The sequence below is a fragment of the Ambystoma mexicanum genome, chromosome 7q, assembly GCF_040938575.1.
Source record: "Ambystoma mexicanum isolate Mex_15411 chromosome 7q, UKY_AmexF1_1, whole genome shotgun sequence".
NCBI classification, from domain to species: domain Eukaryota; kingdom Metazoa; phylum Chordata; class Amphibia; order Caudata; family Ambystomatidae; genus Ambystoma; species Ambystoma mexicanum.
This window is the reverse complement of record NC_090941.1, coordinates 134,193,904-134,215,807: the sequence shown is the minus strand read 5'-3', so window position 1 is coordinate 134,215,807 and position 21,904 is coordinate 134,193,904. Positions and strand designations below refer to the sequence as shown.

At 47.2% G+C, this 21,904-nt stretch overlaps 1 protein-coding gene across 1 annotated transcript in view; it reads left to right on the top strand.

Moving 5' to 3' along the window:
• TGDS (TDP-glucose 4,6-dehydratase) overlaps positions 1-21,904 on the top strand; it is a 521,057-nt gene that overhangs the window by 270,282 nt on the left and 228,871 nt on the right. The window contains exon 5 of the mRNA XM_069639164.1: positions 10,441-10,583. Within this exon, the coding sequence (XP_069495265.1) occupies positions 10,441-10,583 (143 nt within the window). The remainder of the gene's footprint in view (positions 1-10,440; positions 10,584-21,904) is intronic.

Here is a 21,904-nt window from a genome sequence, read left to right as displayed (position 1 = left end):
ACCAAAATCTGGCGGACTACCTCTCCCAGCATTCTGCAGGGGCACCAACCACACGCAGAGGCGACATGGAGTACATCGACTACATGGTTGCAAATTCTTTACCTCTTTCTATATCACTCGAAGCCATCGCCGCTGCATCCACTGCTGACGCGTTCATGGCTCTGGCCATCAGCCTGACCAATAAAAAATGGAAGGACTAAAGGCGCGCAATGTTAAACCACCCGGGGGTGTGCAAAGAAGTAGTAGAGAGACTTGCAAGGGTAGACACAGAGCTGGCAATCAAGGACCACTACATCCTACTGAGGGGATGTCATCTAATTATCCCCGCTACACTCAGAGCTGAGGTCATTAAGGCGGCGCATGAAGGTCACTGTGATGCTGACAACATAAAACAACAGTTGAGATGTCATGTGTGGTTCACCTTCTTGGAGTCACTCGTAGATAATTGGGTCAAGAACTGCCTGCCATGTCAGTGTACGGCAAGGGCGGAAGCCCCCATCCCATTACAGCTGACCCACATACCGGACCAGGCATGGGACAGAGTAGCCGCCGATTTCTACGGTCCGATGGAGTCGGGCGAATACCTGCTACTGTTCATTGACGAATACTCTTGATTCCCCAGTGTCAAGAAGGTGACAACAGCTTACCTTCATGTGGTAGTGATCTTTGATGAAGTACTCAGCGGATGGGGCATCCCACGACCCATTAAATCGGACAATGGCCCCTCCATCAACAGCCACGAATTTGGGGTCTTTGCCTAACATATGGGATTCAGACGTCAAAGGATCACCCCGGATGGCCACAAGCAAATGGAATGGCTGAACGCTTTATGGCCTCCATCAAAAAGACAATCCAAAGAGCTTGCATAGAAGCCACCAACCCACACCAGGCGCTGTGCAGATTACTGCTAGACTACGGAACACGCCCCATGAATCCACTAATAATACGCCTACCGAATTGATAATGCGCTACCAAGTCTGCACCCGAATTGTGAGAAACCCTCACGCACCAGAGGGAACTGCTGAAGACACCATAAGGAGGGACACTGAGAGAAAGGAACAAGCAAAAATAGACTCTGATCTGAGGAGAGGAGCAGTGCACAAAGACTTCCTGGTTGGGGATGAGGTCCTCGTCCAACAAACCATGACAAAGAAGACCGACACAAGGTATTTGCAGAAACCACTGAATGTTGTTGCCATACAGGGGACCATGGGGACCGCTCAAAACTCAAAGTGAGAAGACACAAGGAACAGCTTGCAGTTCAAACACCCCATCAAACGAGAAGGATAGGAGCTTCCCCCACCGGAACCAGGCCCAGAACCGAGTGTGTGGCGGAATGACCCATGGAGCCCACATGAACAGGAGAGACTCCTTTTCCAGGAGACACTCGAGGTACCAGAATCATCAGAACTGAGTGTGAGAAGTTCACAGCCCCAGCGCGTGCCCAGAAGACCTGCCCGGTTGGTGGAAGAATGTTAAGCCTGACATTTGTCCGGGGGTGATGTCACTGGTCTCTGCACCTTTAAGGGAGAGACCAGCTCCTGGCGGGAAGCGGGAGAAGGAAGGGGAGGAGCCCTGACGAAAAGGGCAGTCCTTTCCTGTATATCAATAAAGTAAGACATACATGAAGCCCTCTGGTGTCAAGTCCTTATTTACTGTGCTTTAGGCCGCTGGTCTCGGCTCAGTTCCCAGGGCCCATTCGTTCAAAACTTGAATCCTGCTACTGTCCAGCATGGACCGGCCCGCCCCAATCTGCGCCTTTTGCTCCCACCTCTAGTTTTGTGTGTGCATCTGTATGTTATGCAAGTATTCCCTATTCCGGGTTTGAGGTGTGTGCTTCCATTCCTTGCATGCATCAGGTATGCGGGTATTGTCAGTGTTGCTTCTGTTTGTGATCCATGCTTATGCTCATTCCAAATCTAATGTCTGTGTGTATTGGCCGTGGGTGCTGTCTAGGCCTGTTGGAATAGCTCTTATTTGGCTGATCTGATTTTCAATGTTTCCGAGGCATGTATCAGTTCAAGGTAAGGGCTAGATATGTGCTGAAAAGCTTGAAGAACAAACCAGAGAATTTTGAAATATGCATACCAGTGGATTTGATGCCACTGCTCCCAGAATTTGCTGAGGATACTCTGGCATTTGGGGAGACGTTGATACAATTTGAGATCCAGGCATTGACAAGTGTAAACCATTATATAATCCACTCACATTGACCTCATGCCAGGTGTAAATAGGCATTAAAGATATTTCTTTGGTTGATATCTATCTGGAGAAAAATGCACCCTACAGACCTCGGTTTCATTTTACTCTAGTGCACCAATCCCACACACATATTGACTCCCCTTTTAATAACAAATACACAGCAGACTGGGCTTTGGAGGTCGACATATGCCATACCAGTGTCTCTGATCAATTACATAAAACGTAACTTGCTCACTTACCAGAGTAATGAGTGAGACCTGGAGACTTCCACAGGCGTTACTAAGGCATGCATTTGTAAAGAGGGATGTGGGCATTCTGATTTAGGAATATTTCAAACATAATGGTGATGGCAGGATAGCTTTAAGGGGATCGTAAAGGGACATTTAAAAGATCAATCGGCTTGCTTACATGCCATACGGTTAATAGAAAGGGAAAAGCTTGATGAAAGACAACAATGTCCTTATGTTATAAATACCACACTCATATGCCCCATCCCCATTCCTCCATCTTTGTGGGGCGTCCCCCAACATGGGGACGGTACCGGAACCTCTGGCAGCAAAAAAGTGAGCTAACCATTTAAATTTAGAATAGCGTTAAGAGGCACGGCCCGGCGGTCGGAACACCCCTGAGGCCCTGCCCTCCGGCACCTCACCTCAGTAACTTTTTCCGCACGGACGGTGTCGGATCTGGCAGCTAGGTGCAGCAACTTTTTCAAGGTTCCGCATGCTCCCTGTTCTTTTGTTTTTTTAATATCTTCACCTCCCTTAAGTGCCTTGCCTCCCCCGGTGCATGTCGGCTGTAGGAGGCTTCATTAGATGCACATCCTGCAATCGGTCGTTCCCGGCTTCGGACCCCCATGCGCTCTGCCTTGAGTGCCTGGGACCCGACCACCGCTAGGACGCGTACGTGGCTTGCAGCACTCTTGGTCATCTCCCCTTGAAGAATCATCTTTCCCGCTGGAGAGAGATCTTCCATTCTTCACCACCCGGTCATCTAAAGGACTTTGTCACTAGGCCCTTGCATCAGGAGAAGGTAGGTCCTTTGTTCTTCACGGCCCCCCAGCACAGAGACTCCTTCCCGAGGCTTCCCGCTGGTAAGGGTAGCTTGGACTCTAGTACTGGTGGCAAACCGGAGGCTGTTAAGGCTACCGGCTCCCAAGCTGAGGGGCTCAGAGGCTCTTCCAGGCGGTCCACCGAGGGCTGTTCCAGCTCTTGCTCCTCGGCACCAGCGTAGAAGGGGCTTTCAAGTTCTGGTTCCAGGCGGCAGCCGGAGGCACAGTCCTGTACGACTACCGATGGCGGGATAGCGACTGTGGAGAGGGTGGTATTGTTGGGGCCAGTGGCCCTTGAGGCAGAAGGCCTAGTGGCACCAGATGAGGGCTCACTGCCTACCAGAGCCATCTCTGAGGTCGTGTCACAGGGGGACAACCCAACTACTGGCCCTCTGGCAGAGGGCCCAGGGCCTAGCGGAGTCATCCCCAAGGTCAGTGCTTCTTCTGGCTCAGGGAGCAAACATTCCTCGACTATGTCAAACCCAGCATAGAGCTCTAGGCCTTTGCGCCCTCCCGGCGTGGGGTGCAAGGTCCCAAAATGGTTGACAAGCACATGGCAGAGCCGGTGCGGCCGGCCACCGGCAGGCATCTTATATTCCAATCCCAGGACCCTGGCAGGCACTTTGCCTTTAGATTCAGTGGCACAGGGCAGATCCAATTCTCTTGGGTGGCACAGGGTGGCTCCAGTCCCCTTCCTTCGGGAGCGGAGATGGGCTCCAGGGGGGTGGTTTCCTGAGTGGTACATCTATTCCTCCCAGTCATTTGAATACCCCTCTCAGGTTCCTCAGCACTTCGACCAGGACAGAAGGCCCAGCGCGGTAGAGGGACGTGCACCCTCTCGTGACCCTGCAGCCTGCGAGGATCGCTTTTTCAAAGGTTTCCTCCTCCTCATGCGCTCCTCTCAGATGTCAGGGCTCCTCAAGTGCCTCATCAAGGAGGTGGTCCCGCAGGTCATGCCTCTAAGGCCCCTTCCTCTGGGGCCTCCCCCAGTCCCTCTGGTAGTCTCGGTTCTGCAGCCTGTTCCCTCTCCAGTCCAGGATCCGCTGGTGTCCCTGAGCCTTCTGCCTCAAGGGCTACTGCCCTCAACAACGGCACCCCCTCTGCAGTCGCCTGTCAATGCTCAGCCACCTTCGGGACCTGACCAGGGGGGACCCCTCTGACTCGTCGGATGCAGGATCCGGACCGCCCCTCCATCTGACAAAAAGGGGGGGTGACGACATGCAGGATGAGAAGCCTTCTGCTTCGGTGAAGGCGTTTCATGACTGTCTTCAAGGCCTGGTTGATTTTTTAGGGGTCCCTCTGCTGGAGCAGGCCCCCCAAGAGATAGGGGTGTTGGCGGAGGTCCTGGCCCTGCACACCATGAGATGCTTGGGCATCTCCCTTCAGAAAGACGTCCTTGCAGTGGCTAAGAAAGTTTGGGAGAAGCCTCGGGCCAACACCCAAGTGAGCAAGAAATTGCACAGCCGGTTTCAGCTATTGGACGGGGAACCAGTCCTCTTGGCATCCCACCCTCAGCCACTCTCTTCAGTGGTGGCGGTGACATCATTATATTCCAAGCCCTCTTCTTCTGTGGCTGGGGCCGCCTCCAGCTGGACAAGGCCCTCAAGTCTTTCCACAAGAGATGCTACCTCAATGCCGGGCTGCACTTGCGTCAGGCCGACGCCCTTCTAGCCACGGTGAACCAGAAGCTGTGGCGAGAGATTGGGGACTTCCTAGACCTTCCCCTGGAGAGGCAGGGCTCCTTCAAGGCAGGGCTGGCAGAGGCCCACAGGGTTGTGCAGGATCTTATGGAGTCCTCGGTCTCACATATCGACAGAGCCTGCAGAGGCCTCTTCCTGGGTGTCGAGATGAGGCCGACGATGTGTGTGCATGCCACAAGATTTTCCTCAGATGTGCAGGGGAGGATTGTAGACCTTCCGTTCAAAGGGACGGACCTGTTTCACTCGTCCACTGATAATGAGCTAACAAAAAAGAATACCTTGACGCAGACGGTGATGTCCCTGGCCATCTTGACAAAGCCAGGGCAAAAGTCCTTCCCTCAGACCCAGGGTAGGTCCGAGTTTAAACTCAGTTCCTTCAGAGGCTTCAAGGGGTTCAGGGACATTAGCACACAGTGACCACAGGAGGAAGTAACAGAGGACCTCCGAAGGCTTTTTTCACTCCCCCCTCCTCAACTACTACCTCAGATGCCAAAAAGCAATGACTTCTTGATCAGGGAACACAGCTCGCCTGTGGGCGGCTGGCTCCCTTTGTGGACAGCTTGAAGCCTTTTTTCGGGAGTCCTTGGATTCTTTTACTAGTCTCCACGGGCTTCAGTCTTCCTCCTGCTTTTCCTTTACCCCCTTCTCCTTCTTCTGTTGGAAATGCAGGTGGTGGAGCCTGTGCCTCCGTCAGAGAGGGGCTCCAGGTTCTATTCCAGGATTTTTGCGGTAACCAAGAACAGCCAGGCTGGCCTGAGGGTAGTCCTGGACCTGTCGTTCCTCAACTTGTCTTTTCATCTCAAACACTTCAAGATGATCACCCCAGCACACATAGTGGAGTCGCTGTGTTCGGGGGGCTGGATATGTTCCTTAGACCTCAAAGATGCATACCTGCACATCCCCATCTTCCAACCACACCGGAAATTCCTGTGGTTCACGATTGTCCCACCACTTCCAGTACAGGGTGCTGCCATTCAGCCTCAATTCGGCCCCTCGTGTGTTCACGAAACTTATGAGCGCAGTGGCTGGCCTCCTTCGCTTGGAGGGCCACCACTTATACCCCTATCTGCATGACTGGTTGGTGAGGGCCAGCTCACCCGAGGGGGCGGTGTAATCCTGCCAGCGGCTAGCATATGTTCTTCACAGCTGGGGTTGTCCCTCAACCAGCGGAAGTCGCAGCTGATCCCTTCCAGGGACCTGGTGTTCCTTGGAGTTCGATGGGACTCGGCAGTTCAGAGGATGTTTTCAATTCACGGGCATGGTCCAGGGCAGAGGCCCTCCTTTACATCAGTCTGCTGGAGCTCATAGCGGTAGGCCTAGCTATAGGGCTGCTTCACCGGTCAACCGGGGCAAGGCGATTCTGGTCAGGACCAACAACTCAACAACAATATTCCGCTTGAACAAACGGGGCCGAGACCTGCTTTCCCCTCCTGGGAAGCAGTGTCCATCTGGGCGTGGGCCCTGTCAGAGCGGATATGGATTATTACAAACCATGTTTTTACATATTGGTTCAACACTATTTGGGATTATGCACTAGATGTGGATGTTAAGTGGCATAGACATTGTAAGTAATTCCAGTACCAAGATTGATGTATTGGAAGGTGTTTTTAAGCTACTGATAAGGTAACAGACTCGAAGACCAAATATTATTGTAAACACTGTTTTTACAGATTGGTTCAACACTGTTTGGAATTATCTTGAAAAAGATCTCTACAGGTCGAAAACCATGCTGGCAGAAACCCCTGTAATGTGAAATGTGTATTTAATTTATTTAATTGTTCATTTACAACACGCTTAATACCAGTGAGTGGTTTCTAAGTGCGGGATCGGGATTCAAACCTGTATTGCGCCTCGTTGTCTTGCTTCCAAGACAAATGTATTGCTCCTGAGCTATCCTTCCTCCCCTAGCAATAAAATATTTAATTGTGAGATTTTTTGTGATTAGCAATCCTATCTCTTATTGGGCCCGAACTTTGGTCAGGCCTTTCACTTGTTCAGTATCATCAACTGTGGCGTTTGGGCATAGCAACACCTAGGCTTAGACCAGTGCTGCCCTATAGAAGTATTTAATCATCTCGTTACGTAGTACATTTGGTATACAGAGTTGATCATGCTTGCAGTAGCCCAGTTTCCTTTACTATGAAATAAAATCAGACTTGTAAAGGAACATTACAATTAACAGCTATGTTCAGAGTGTGTGCATGACATTTAGGCCCTCATTACAAGTCAGGTAGGAACTGCAAAAAGAGGTAGTATTTCAAATACTGCCTACTTCGACGATCATGGAACTTTTCTTGGGAATGCCACATTGAGTAAATACACAATATTATGAGGAGGTTGAATCCTCCTATTTTATAGTCACCAAAAAAAGTTAAAATAAAAATGTGATCATAGGCCCCTGACATACTATTTTTGTACCCTTAACTTAGGAGAAGAAAAGTATGTTGGGGACCACCAATGGAGATTAACAAGTGAGTATCTCAGTTGTGTCCACATGTTCACCCTTTTGCAATGAAATGCTCAAAAGAGTCCGTATTGATCTCTGTTCATTTTCACACAAAGCAAGATCCACGTCTGTACGCAATTAATTTCCATCCTCAAAACATGTATTTTTTTTTTAAAAGTGTTAACCTGACATTCAGGTTTTGGGAAAGGAAATCCACATGATTTATGGCCAGGAGGGAGTTAAAGCCATAATCCTGCAGAAACCCTGCGATTTCTGCATGCATTTGCCACAAAGCATTGCTTGTTGTTAGGGTAGTTTTCTGGAGGTCGGCAGGGCCGCACCCGGAGTCCGCGGACCTCCAGCTATGGGAAGCCCTAACTCCTTCCGAGTCACAACGAAGTAGGAGGCCCACACAAGGGCAATAGGTTACTGCTGTTTATTGGACAAAACAGACAGGGACAGGTTCATGGAGCATAGGTTCCACAAAGCTTCTCGATACAAGTGGGCCCCTGTTGTAACTGAGTGACGTAGCAATGTGTGTCATCTGCGAAAGCTTATCCCCAAACCTACCGCAACTCCGGGTTGGCTCCCCAAGTGGTAGGGTCAGTATAGGACAGTATATTGGAAAAGGTTATTGGTGGAGAAGGGTCAGGTGGTACGCTTGGGTTGTCCTTATAAATTGCTACTTGGAAATGGTTACATAAAGAGAGTCAGTGATTGGTTAGCCCCCCATGCCCTGATTGGTCCATCCGCGAGCCCCCAAGCCTGGGACCATTGTCGTTCCCAGCTCACGGTGTACCTGGTGTTGGCAACAATGTGTGACTATGTATCAGTGGCAGACAATGGACAGGTCCTGTTACTTGCCATTAGAGCGCTCCTTTCCCATTACTGCCGGGGTCTGAGTTGTTGCGCTTTTGTTGCAAGCTGGGTCCCCGACGTGGGACCCCAGTGCTGCTTTAGTCGTTGAAGCTTGGCATCGTATCAGGTCGTCCTGGTCACGTGTTGAGAGACCGTGTTTGAGGCAGAATTACGGGGATTTGATTTGTGTTTCTGCTTCTGGTAGCTGCAGCAGTGGCAGGTGTAACCTTGGCTGAGGGGGCGCGGAATGTGGATTGCAACGTTGTGACCTTGGTGGCGGTGGCTCCAGTTTAGGGCTGTTTTGTGTGCTCAGCATCTCTTTGGCTTCGTGAGAGCTGATCCGGGTCTACCGACCCTGGTTTTGAGGCCTACCTTTGCTTTGCTAAATGTAGCCGTATAAGGTCCATAAGGCAAGGGGTGCAGGAGTGCGGTGCAGTTCTCTGTGCATTGGTCCATATTGTCTTGTCTTCAGTGTCAGTTGCATGAAGCGTCTGCAAGCATGTACACAAACTCTTCTGGCGTCTTGTGTTTCTGCGGTTGCTGACCTATATGAAAAATAATAACGATGCATGTCTGAGTGTGCATGGTCCCCTAAGTCGTAGCACTGGGCGTGTTCTTCGTGTGGTTTTGGTGTGTGTCTGAACCTGGTGCACGGCGGCAGATGTGTTTCGCTCGGTTGGGGCTATGTCGTCATGTCATCTCTAATGATGGCTTGTGTAGGTGTGTGAGGTTTAGTCAAGCTGGCCCATGTGATCGGTTTCAGCTCCATTGTGGTTCCCTCCTGGTGTTCCGGCTGGGAAGAGGCCAGGATTTGCAAGTGGAGCAGGGTAACGGTGAATGTGGACATCCGGGGCAGTGGACAGATGTGCAAACTCTCCCCGCCGTGGGTGCTTGGGTCGTGACATCAGCGGCCATAGTTTGTACGTTGGTCGGGGGAAGGGACCGTCCCATTTTCCCTCTTCAGTGTGGAAATTCAAGGCAAAACACAGAGGGACTCCCAACGAGTCCCTTATTTCCACTTGCTTTTGTCATTCCCGGAGACGCCTATCCAGTAAAGGTGTTTGCCTCTTCCCCCGTTTAGTTATTACAATGGACATATCTATCATAGCTGTTTCCTTGTTTAATGGAAAATTCAAATGTTTCTTAATCATGTGATAATGCCCAATAAATCCCCCTTGCCAGAATTATATAAGCATTAACCAAATTGGGGGGAAAGAACATTTCTAAACTAAAATCAATATGGGATGGCTTTGCTCTTAAAGGTTTGGGGCCTCATTACCACCCTGGCGGTAGGGGGTTAACGGTGCCGGTAGAGCTGCCGGCGCCGGTAACCCCCTACTGCCTCATTACGAGGTCTGCTCGCGGGACCCGCTAAGGACGTCCTTAGCGGGTCCCGCGAGCAGACAAGGATGCCACCAACGGGCCCGTCAATAACGTGCCCGTTGTTAGCATCCTCCCCATTGAGCCCTATAGGGACTCAAATGGGAATGGGGATGTACCAGGTCTGGGTTTCTTGAATGGGGCAATACCGGGCCCTCCAAGGTTGGAATGGCCCGGTATTTCCCCATTCAGGGAACTCGGACCCGAGTTTGGAGGCAGCCATGCCCTTATTAAGGGCATGGCTGCCTCCAAACGAGGCCCTTGGTCTTCATTTTTGCTTTACTACACCCATGCATTCAAATAGGCCTTCAAGCTCCATCTTTTACAATTCCAAGGGGCAACTTCCCTATTCTGGTGCATTCTCACCTTCCCCCTAAATATGTATTTCTGTCCTTTAGTGTGCACTGACGTGTAAATGCTCCTCACTGTTTCCTTTCCTGTCTGCTCTAGACAACAGTTAGTTCCTCCGTTCACCTATCATCTCCTGGCTCATAGTCAATTGTTAATTTACTTCTATTAAAAGGAATTAGTCATTTCCCCTATTGCAAGGCATCTGCTCGCAGAATTGCCCTAACAGGCTGTGTAAGTGCTTCTCTTCAAGACACCATGTGCTAAAAAAATAAATTCAAAAGTATGATTTGTTCAAGGTTCCGGCTGGGGGTTTACAGTGCAAAATGAACCCTGTAAAGTGAATCATTGGAACACTTGGCTGTAGTTCACTGTTCAGTCGTTTTTTCTAACCTACTGTACTGTCGTGGAGCTTTCAAACATACAAACAATTCTGTCTTTTAATTTTCACGTAGATATTTCATTCAGCCATTCCTCTGAATTTTCGAACACAAATATCTACGGTACAAGTGTCCTTGTGGACGCTGCGTATGAAGCCAATGTCGAGAAGTTTATTTACATCAGTACGGATGAAGTGTATGGTGGCAGCCTTGACGAGGTGAGTTTGAAAAAGGACATTTTTCCTTTTGGAACTAGACATGTTAAAAGCAATGTTACTTTCTTTGTCTAATTGAGTCAATAATGCAATATAAGTTATACAGAGTCTGTTTAAACACTAGAACAGTTTGGTACATCTATGCTTCTTTGTGTCTATTAAGTTAAAGCTTACTTGTATTATGAATATTTGTTCATTTTTGTATCCCCTATTGAGTTTTATGTATTTTGTTATGTTAGATGGGATTTATAAGGGCAGCATTTACTCATAGTTGAGGGGCATCTGTTACAATAACCTAGTTTGTGGGATTTTGAATGAAGGGAAGGTATGCCTACTGGGGCTGCATTGATAATGAAGCGTACAATCATGTACTACCAGGTGTTTTGTCTGAATTTGTGGCAGAGAGCCTGTGTGACGTTATTAATGCAAGATGGCTGCCGTTGGATACTAATTTCATGTTTGAGCTATAACTGCTTTTAGGATGGTTCTATGAAAAAAATTGCTAAATAGGTTTTTTGTTAAACATGATCAAAGGAATAGAAAAGTGCATATAAGGAATTTTTTTACATCTGTTACTGTTTCCGAGATATAGCCTTGTAAATTATTGTAAACCGACTGCATGCTCACTAAATTAGAAAGTTTGAAATAATTTGCAACTTTCTCGTTGAAATGTACTACTATAATAGCTATTTACATTTGAAGAGAGATATTAAGTTTTACAGGTCATCTTCTGAGTCTGAGTTCATTTTCATCATCTACAAAATCATCGTTATCATAGAGCTCTTTGTCGCCACCACAATTACACAGTTCTGTGCACCTTAGTGACTGAGCTCGGCATTTGCAATGCATAGCACACTGTCCTTTGATGCATGCACACAGTACCAGCTGTATGATTGTTTGTGGTGTACATGGAGAGGTATTAGCATAATTGACCTAAAACCATTTAATCAATTTCTTTTTACCTTTTTATTTCGGTCAAATTGAATTAAATATATATATGGGGGTGGGTAAGGATATAGATTAGGTTGTGGGGAAGTGAGGGCGGGGGTTGTGGGAGTCTCCCCCACATTTTAGACCAGAAAAAAGTCAAATAAATTAGATCAAATGTTTTAGGTCAAATAGACCCAAACCCATGGAAGCGTACACATAGTAGGAGAATATTGATTTTCTGCCTTCTCCCCCCAAATTGTGATGGCTCTGGGAGATTCAGGGGGTGTTGATCAGTACGTCGCCATTCCATCACCTGGTAATGAGTTCCTAAGATTTATGGTATTAGAGAGGATCTTGTTGTTGGCAAATTTTCACTTTGCATCTTTCTTTTTTTTGTGAACATCCACTAATGCAGTTGACAAATGTCTGAAATCTTTGTTTCTAGTGAGTAGACTTGACAAATAAATGGCTATATCAATCCTTCATCTACCTTCTTAAATTCTTCCAGACATCCAAGTCTTCCCAAAGCTTCAAGGATTTATTTTTCTGAAGTCTTGAAAACCTTTCAGAAAGATAGTTTTCCTTTCTCCGTAAAGCACCCAGTTACATCTCACCCTGAAAGAGCATGAAGGCCTAGTAATGCCTGCACTTTTGTAGGCCCTTAGCAGAAGCACATACATTTGAGATCTATAAATCTTCTATCAGTTCTAACTCCTGTGGCAAACATGCTGTCAGATGGTAAAAACAGTGACCACCACAGTGAAAGAACAAAAATGTTGGCATCAGGTGAGAAAATGTGGAAGGTAATAGCATGACAGCGTGATACATAACGGGAGAGCAGAATTATGCTTGTGTCTGCCTCCTCATGTGTGCTTTCAATATCTCCAACATCATTTCCATCTGATGACTTGGTTTCATTTCTCCACCTGGCTACCAGGCTTCTTTTTATCCTCTGTGCATGCAGAATTGCTTTATTTGAGAGGTAAGCTGTTAACTCATCCTTAGTTTTAGAATGCAGTAGAAGGGTTCTCATGGAAATGTTTTAAATATTTGTAGAATCCGTGATTGTGTACTTAACAGGTGTTCCTTTTCCTGCTCTTTTCCTTCGCATGGAGTAGATTTTCTAGGTAGGTATTGAATACTAAATGTATATCATCATAATTGAGCAGATCAGGTTCTTTCTCTTTCGTCCTGGTTCTCCCTCCTTCCCAACTGGTTGGGAATGCCTGCATTCGCAGGCGGGCTGGAAAAGCTGGCTGCAAAAGATAGCTGGCACTTTAAGAACGTTTGATGGGGTAGGGCCTACGTCACGCGTGCGTCTCTCTGCGCGCGTGGCCCACACCTTACCCCTACGTCACCAACGTTCCACACCCAGTTCCTGTTTATCCAACTACTGGGCGGGTCGGAATTTTGATGCGCTGCGACTCCTTCCTTTTTGGGGCGTTACTTTTTGCTGTCCATCCCTTTTTTCTAGCAATTGGTTCTTCACTTTTATTTTTTTCAATTCACGGTGCCTCCCTGAATTTTTTGCCGGAAGCATTTCTCAGCAGCCGAATCCCATCATGTCTGCTTTTTGGCTATACATCACCCAGTGAGTAGCTGTGTCTTTTGCTGTGGGATTCACCCGAGGTCTCTGCTGACTCGTCTTCTCTCCATGCCACCGCTGGGACCAGTACCGAAGATGACTGAAGACTTTGTTCGGAACAGGAGGGAGACCGCCATCGATAAGAGGGAGACTGTACCTTAAGAGGGAGGTACGAGTTTCGGCAACGGCCTTCCATACCCAAAGAAAGACTGCCTCCTCAGTTTCCATAGACTTTGCGGGACCGTTCAGGGGTAAACCCTTGGCGTGTTGACCTGAAAGTACCTCTGGGTGGGAAAGCACTAGTACCTGAAAATGGTCTGACAAGATCCACCCGGTACCGGAACAGTTATTTACACCAGACAAAATAACCATACCGGGGAAACCCTCTAAAGCATCAGTAATCCGAACAGGCAAGGGTTCATGCAAAGAGGCCCTCGCCTCTGGGGTTGACTCGGTCCATTCAGATTCCCCTGTACCTGATAAAGCCAAGTCGTCTTCTGCATGTAAAGCATTTGGTACTTCGGTACCAAAAGGCAAAGTTCTTTCCTCTACCACCGCATTTGAGCCCTTGAGCTCCTCGGTACCGATAAAATACCATAGGTCCTCTCACAAGAGGCATAAACACTTTCACTTGAAATCCAGTCTGTTACCGACTGCTCCAAAAAAGCACAAGTGGAAGAAATCTCCTGTGGCATCTGTCTCGGACACGGTACCGGGGAGTCAGAATGATAATTCTACTCTAATTTATGACTTGGAAGACTTTGATCCTTCAAAGTTTTTTTACAGTTCCACCGTAACAATTATTCAGCACTCCTGTGAGAGTTAATTCTCCTTAAATTTTGCCACACTTTTCTCCTCAGTCTGAAGCTAATTTGGGTCAACCTACTCGGGTACCACCACCTTCGGGTCCACAGCTGGTTTTAACCAATGTCCAGGTGCCTAGATCATTGGTTTTCAACATATACAATCCAAAACGGCCACCTAACGCGGCTGACTCCTCTACTTCCCCTTTCAGACTTGAGGAGCCTCAACCTAGCCTTTCTACAATGGCTATGACATCACCAATACAGTGCTGGAAACCATGCTTTCTGAGCCCTTCCTAGAAGTTCTGGCTCAATGCAGTAAAGACAAAATGTCTCCTACTTTACCACAGGGATCAATGCCTACCGATCCTACCCCGGAGCCAACCACAGTGTCAATGGACAGCAAGGACTCTGCTCCTCCGCCCAAGAAACAAAAAGATTCTGACTCTGATTCGGATGATGACACCACTCAGTCACCAGCTAAAATGTTTCATGACATTGTGACAAAAGCCATGCAGGAACTAGAAATCCTCCCTAAGAATAAGCCTGAAACGGCGGGTGTTTTTGGGACTCTGCCATCTCAGCAGTCAAAAGTGCCACTTCCCATTGAATTGTCTGTTCTAGAGCAAGCTCTAGCTCGTTGGGTAAGCCTCATTCTGATCCACATGTCTCCAAAGCTCCAGACAACAAATACAAGGTGCCTAAAGAGGAACCCTTGAATACTCATGGGCAATCTTCCTGCACAATCAGCCGTAGTCTCTGCTGCTCTAGGCACAAAGGGTAAAGGCCCTGCTCCATCTCCAGTTCAGGATAAAAATGACAGAGCATGGGAAATTCAAAGAAAAAAAACAACTCTACCTTACAGCTCAGGCAGGTTAACACTGCTACAGTTTTGGTAGGATTTAATATCCTTAATTGAGAAAATCGTGAGCGTTTTACCGACATGCTCCCTCAGGAGGCCGCAGACGAGTTTTCCTTCTGGATTTCAGAGGGTAGAGAGGCGGCTATCCAGCAGCTTCAAGTGGTTCAAGACCTCACTGACGCAACTGCAAGGGTAGTCACTAGTGCAGTCTGCATGCCTAGACATGCATATTTGTCAGCCTCTTCCCTTCACCAAGATATCCAGGAGAATGTGCTTGATCTTCCATTTGACAGCAAGAGACTGTTTGATCCATCCACAGATGAGGTCCTCCAAAAACGTAAGGCCAGCGCCACGGGCGCTAAAACACTTAGCTCAATTACGGTGAAACAACCCTATCACCAAAACTTTAAATCATTCAAACCACGTCCTCAAGGAAATAGTGGTCCAGCCACTCCCACAAAGTCTTAATACTCTTCTAAAAAGAGAAGATATACACCCAAATCCAAGTCAGGACCTTCACCTTCCTCAAATTCTGCTCAAGAGCAAATGAAGTCTATTTGACTTCCTTCTGGGCTTGTACATACCTTCCAGTCCTACTATCATCAAGGAGCATACATCCCCTGAAGCAGGAAGGCTGTCCAACTTCCTTTCTCTTTGGAAAACCATTACTCAAGAGAAATGGGTCCTGAATATTATTCAACATGGTTACCGCCTTGCCCTTCCGGCTACCCCACCAGCCTCTCCTCCGAAGCTCCAAAAAGTCTCCCTGGAGCTCCTGGAAGAGATCCAAAAACTCCTTTTCTTAGGAGCAATAGAGTTGGTTCCTCAAGAGAAATTAGGTCAGGGATTTTATTCCTGTTACTTTCTGATCCCAAACAAATCAGGCGGGATTCGCCCAATTCTGGACCTTTCAGACGTCAACCTATTTCTGTCAATCGAAACCTTCCACATGGTGACCATTCCTCAGATCCTAGCATCTCTTCATTCAAACGATTGGATGGCTTCTATAGATCTGCAGGATGCTTATTTCACATCCCCATCTGCAAAGATCACAGCGGTTCCTGAGGTTCACCATAGGATGGTCTCATTATGAGTTCACATGTCTTCCATTCGGACTACATTCTGCTCCCAGGGTTTTCACAAAGGTTCTGGGGTCAGTGGCAGACTACCTTCGGTTAACGACGGTACATCTATATGCTTACCTAGACGGCCGGCTTCTCAAAGCCCAGTCTCTGGAGGAATTGCTTCAAAACATGCAACTAACATGCCACACTCTTTTCAACCTGGCGTTTTCCATAAATGTGGCAAAATCCAAGCTCATTCCTTCGCAAAGGATCCAATTCCTAGGAGTAGTTATAGATACTACTCTACACAGAGCCTTTCCATCGCTCGAAAGGGTGGAAGCTTTTCAGCAAACCATTGTAAAGTTCAATAGTCACATATAAGAGCTTCAGCAATACATGACTTGCCATTGGAAGTCTACAGTGATCTTGAACACATGGGATTCCATCGGAAAGAATTACAGTGGTTATCGTCAGAGATTGATAAGTCAAACAGAGACTGTGACAGGGTGTCAAAAAAATCCCGATTTACGCAGCGTGCGGACGATTTCTATAAAGATAAGAGATGGGGGGAATAGATCCAGTCCCCCGGAAAGAAACTGACATAGACCAAACCGGTTGCAGTCGGACAGGTCCCACTACTCCGAGCGAGACCTGAATCTCCGGTACGAACACATGAGAAGTGAGAGACACAAAGTGGACAGCACCGTCGACCGCAAAAAATCTACAAGTTTCCAGCTGAACTTGCCCCGGACCAATTCTTCAGCGGCATCAAAAAGTACCACCTTGTCTGACTCTTTGAAACCAGTCCAAAAAAAAACAACTCGAGACACTCTGGATGAAAAGTCACTGGGGCCCTGTGGAATTGGTTCCAAACAGCCCTAAAGAACAAGTCAGTGAGATAGCAATGACCACCTGTCGACAAACCAGCGTTTGACCAGCAGCAACTGGACGATGACACCTTCAGAAATAAAACCTTAAACATGGGTTCATGGAACACCAGAGGCCACAGTCATCTGACCAAACCGGAATGCCAGGACTTGGGAGCCTATGACATCTTGTGCCTCCAAGAAACCTGACTGATGGAGAAGCCCTTCCTTGACGGTTTCTCCATCATGATTTCTCCAGCTGTGAAAGGACTGCTGGGCTGCCCGTCTTCTGGCTTTCTACTGGCGGTCCGCTCTGGCTCAGGGATCACCGTCACAAAAAAACAGTGTGTTACGGGCTATTGGTGGTTCTTACATCATGGTACCACTTCGAGCCGGTTTCAAACTCATGGATTACCACACACTTAGCAATTCTCAATGTGTATTGGAATCCGCAGAGAACCACGACGACAACATATTGTATATCCGTGGCAGAGGCCATTGATGAAATCTATGCAGAGTTTGAGACTACCCACATAATCATCTGTGGTGATTTGAACGCCAAATGCGCGGGTCATAACACAAACTCTAACAAACATCTCCCTAGGTCTTCAACCGAGGAAAGAGGCCGGGCATGGCTAAAGTTAATGAATTCCCGGAACTTCTATAATGCAGCCTCTCTGCAAGGCACTCAGCTTCTTTTATCCACGTGGGAACGTGACAACTCGGAAGCAACTCTTGATTATATCTTTGTCACCCACGCACTCCTTCCATATATAGCGTAGTTTGTAGTAATAAGAACCAAAGAAAGCGACCACAACCTGCTAACAATGACCTTGTCTACCAGATGTCCACAGAAAGAATCTTACAAACCTAGTATCGAAGCAAATAATCAACAAACACGTCTTTGCCTTACAGCAGCGGACATAGTAGACATAACAGAGAACTATAAAACCCTAATGTCTGAGGACTCCATTCTAAAAGCAGCAGCGGACTGGAGCAAAGAAAGTAACATCAAGCAATGGATACACATACAACAAGATCCTGGTACTGAAAAGAAGAACTCTGAGAAAATTGAGAAGAACTATAACATTAAACACCAAGGAGTCCTGGACCGCTTTTGGCAGAGAGTCCAAGAGATACGCACCCTGGCTTAAACATTATAGGATTACTTTTTACCAGGACGATGCAGAGGAAATGTTGAGGACCTTCAGTAGAAAGAAGTTGCGAGATTTCTGGGCACTTATCAGAAAAATAGATCGCCAGACTGACGAGCAGCTTACAAATTCAGTATCTGAAGCCAGCTGGGTGAGCCACTTTTCGTCCCTGTTCGAACTTCCCTCAATTCGACTTCAACCACAAGACCCTAAAGCAGAATCCACATAGGTCGATTTAGCAGACGCAGACGACATCGAAAGTGTGATACTCAAACTTAAATCCTCGAGAGCCCCCGGGCCTGACGGCCTAACAAACATCGACCTAAAGCAGCACCCGGAAGAGTGGGCAACGTTTATTAGCAAGATATTTTCCCTATGTGGGAATGTAAAGCTAATACCGGACTCCTGGACTTGCGCAGTAATCGTTCCGATCTTTAAAAAGGGCAATAGGTGAGATTGCGCTAACTACCATCCAATCGCCCTCCTGGACATCATCGGAAAGATCTTCGCCTCCTTACTTTTAGTATGTTTGCAGAAATGGGCTAGAGCCGCACCCAGCATGGAGCCGTTTCAAACGGGCTTCCAGAGAAATGCAAGTACGGCGGTCAACATCTTACTTTTGAGTATAATAAAAGGAAACAACATGACGGGTGCCCAACGAGTTTTCCTAGCCTTCGTCGATCTGTCACAGGCTTTAGACAAAGTGGATAGACAAAGATTATGGTCAAAACTCAAAACAAGGAATTGCCCTCTTTCAATTTTGGAGCTGGTGATCGCACTGCACACGAACACTAGCTTACGCCTAAATCAAGGCCTATTGTCCGAAAAAATCTCTTCGGAATGGGGAGTCAAGCAAGGATGTCCTTTGGCACAAGCTCTCTTTATTGCCCCCTAAGGTAGGCAAAAGCGCAGTCTCCCGCATTCTATATGCCGACAATCTGATTTTACTGGACCAATCGCAGATCGGACTTCAGCGCCAGTTAAACAACCTTGCGGAATACATTGAGGAAAACAACCTTAAAATCAACAATCAAAGACTAAAATGCTGATCCTGGAAAAGCATCCCAAAAAACAAAACCAGAAGCTTTACTGGGCGCTGGACAACATCAAAATAGAAATTGTCTCACACTTCAAATACTTGGGAGTGTTGATCGACAGCTCTGTGAAAGAGGCTAACATGCAACAGGCCCTTTGGGATAAAATAAGAAACCTAACATCCCAAAGCAGAGTAATCGATAAAAAGTATGGAAGATTCTCACTACTCCCAGCAATACAATTCTACAAGGCCAAAGTGGTCCTCTCCAGGGGTGGACTGGCCTACAGGGAACTCTGGAGATTTCCCGGTGGGCCTTTGCACCCTGGGCCTCTCTTGTGTGGTATTTCCAAATTTTCTCTTAGGAAAAGCATTGAGCTTGCTGAAAATGTGTCATATGGGGCCACTTTGGACATTATTTCCAGGGACTCTTTTGGTCCCCAGTCATTATTTCCAGGGCCTCTCTTAGTTCCCAGTCCACCCCTGGTCCTCTCTCTGGTATACGGCATGGACGCCACACCAACCATACCAGCAGAATTATGGCCAAAACTGGAAGGTTACCTATGGAAATGTGTCCTTAGTCTACCACAATCCACCTCGATTGCAGCAATTAGGCGAGGACTTGGCCTACTTTCCTTGGCTGCAACAGTTGAGCTGAACACCATGCAGCTGTTCAGAAAAACCTTGATGCCGAAAGCTTACCTATGTATCAGTTGATCGCAGAAGAAGCTCAAAGCGGTCACTGCAACCTGTTAAATGTGTGGGTCGCAACACAAAAAAACAAACTGAAGGACATTGCCTGCACCGAAGACGATCTGATCTCCAATCTGTAAAGAGTGAAGGCAAAAATGGAAAACCAGGACTGGATCATAACAAATGAGAAAGCAGTATCCAATAAACTTCTAAAGCACCTTCCCATGATAGTCAACAAACTGAAAGTGCTGCATCAAATTTCCCAAAAATCCCTGAGGAATACCTTTATGAGAGCACGTCTAAACCTACTGCCGACCCAGGAAATCTTGGCCATCAGGACGATCAGCTCCTTGAACAACTGCAGACTCTGCAAGGGCCCAAACAAACCTGAAACCCTAAGGCACCTACTGATGGGGTGTCCGCAATTGAGACCGGAAAGAGCTGCTTACCTGCTGCCACTTATCGCGGGCTCGACACTCGTCGAAGAAGACACATGGTGGAATCGTCTTATTTCAGGCGAGCAAACAAAATGGTCCTTAGCGACGGCAAAGCTTTTGGAAATTGCCTTGAACAAGACTAAGCTCTGCCAGATTTTGGCACAGCATCCTCCTCCTTCTTCTTGTCTTTCGTGAAACCCCAAATGCTAGGACATGACCCGACGACTTGAATTTGACTTGATTTGATTTGATCTCCTGGTTCTATTGATGTCCCTCTTCTTTCTTTCTTTCCTCTGTCTCCCTCTGCTTCTCGGCTTTTCTGTTTGTCTTCAGAACCTTTTTCTCGGATCTTGTAAAAATCTTATTGATTAAACACAAGTAATAAAACATTAAATTAAAAAAAAATAGTCACCAGATTCTGACAGCTTGGTGGTTTCAGAGGCTCCTGGGGGTAATGGCCTCTTGTATAAACCTAGTTTCCTTTGTAAGGCTTCGTATGAGAACGGCCCAGTGGCATCTGGCTTGCAACTGGAACAAGCTGTTGCATTCACAGGAAATGAAAATCCAAATTCTAAAACAAGTTCAGGACTCACTCCTCTGGTGGAACTCTCCAGAGAGCCTGTTAATCGGGTCTCCCTCTCAGCCTCCTCTGCACCAAATAGTTATAACAAAGGACTTGTCAGCATACGGTTGGGGAGCCTATTGTATAAGCTTAACAGCTCACAGTCTTTGGTCCTCTCAGGAAAAGAAGGACCACATAAATGTCCTGGAACTAAGAGACATATTTCTTCTCTCTCTTCAAGGAAAGGTGTTAGGGAGAATTTTCAGTTTAGTGCTAAATTCTTCCCACCTTAGAGACCACTAGCTCCTTTGCTGAACTTTGGGACTTTGTACTTTTAATTCTATGTGTTTTCTGTGTTCCTTTTGACTTTGGAGTCTGACAAACTCCATAGGCATCATCTTTACATTGACACCCAGCACCTTCAGTGCAGTGGCAAAGAGAAGCCTCTTAGATTTCCCAAAGGTTTAAATACCTTCTCTTGGTCAAACTACTGTTTCCAAGAGCAGTGAAGTGAAATTGACTTTACTTGCATTGTGTAACTTTCTTGACCCAGCACACACTATCTTACCATAGGGTGCTGGAGGGGTTACTTAGTATCCCCTTTGTATAGTTTCTCATGTAACATTTTTATATTACCCTTTCTACAATTAATAGCTGGTGGCAGTGGTTTACTTTTTACTACCATTGTGTGTTTTTACCGCGGGCTGCGTTCGCAGCCACAGTAAGGCACGCATGGGTGCCTATTTCATCAAAATGGCCCTGGTCTTCTTTTTTCGCCATTTCCTGTTGGAAAAGTCCTTCTTGAGATTTACTCTGCATGCCAAACCAGGTTTGGTCCCTTGTTTGTTTTGTCTTTGGCAGGATTTACGAGTGAAGCACGCCTCTGGCTCCAGAATGTCTGGCAGGGGCAGGAAGTGAGGGAGGTGCCCAAACTCCCAGTGCTTAATCCCCTTTGTTACAGGAATGCACCCACAGGTGATTGGCCGGCTGGCTGTCCGGCAAGGACAGCTACCCTGCTGTGTGATTGACAGCTAGGCTGGAATGAATTGGAGAAACCTGCATCAAAGGTGAAAAAAGTAAATAAAAAATAAAAATAAAATACAAGTTGAGGTGTTTTGGCTTGGAAGGCAGAGTCGACCACTGGACGAAGGAATCCGAAGAAGAACTTGAAAGAGACGCCTGCTGAAACTCCTGGACGGTTGGTTTGCCTGGTGAAGCCCTGCTGCTGTGCTGAAACTTTGAATTCGCCTCGACTAGAGAAGCCCTGCAAGGACGACTTCTCCCTTTTGAGTTGGTGGGACCAATCAACTCCAAAGTAAGCCCATCTGGACATCC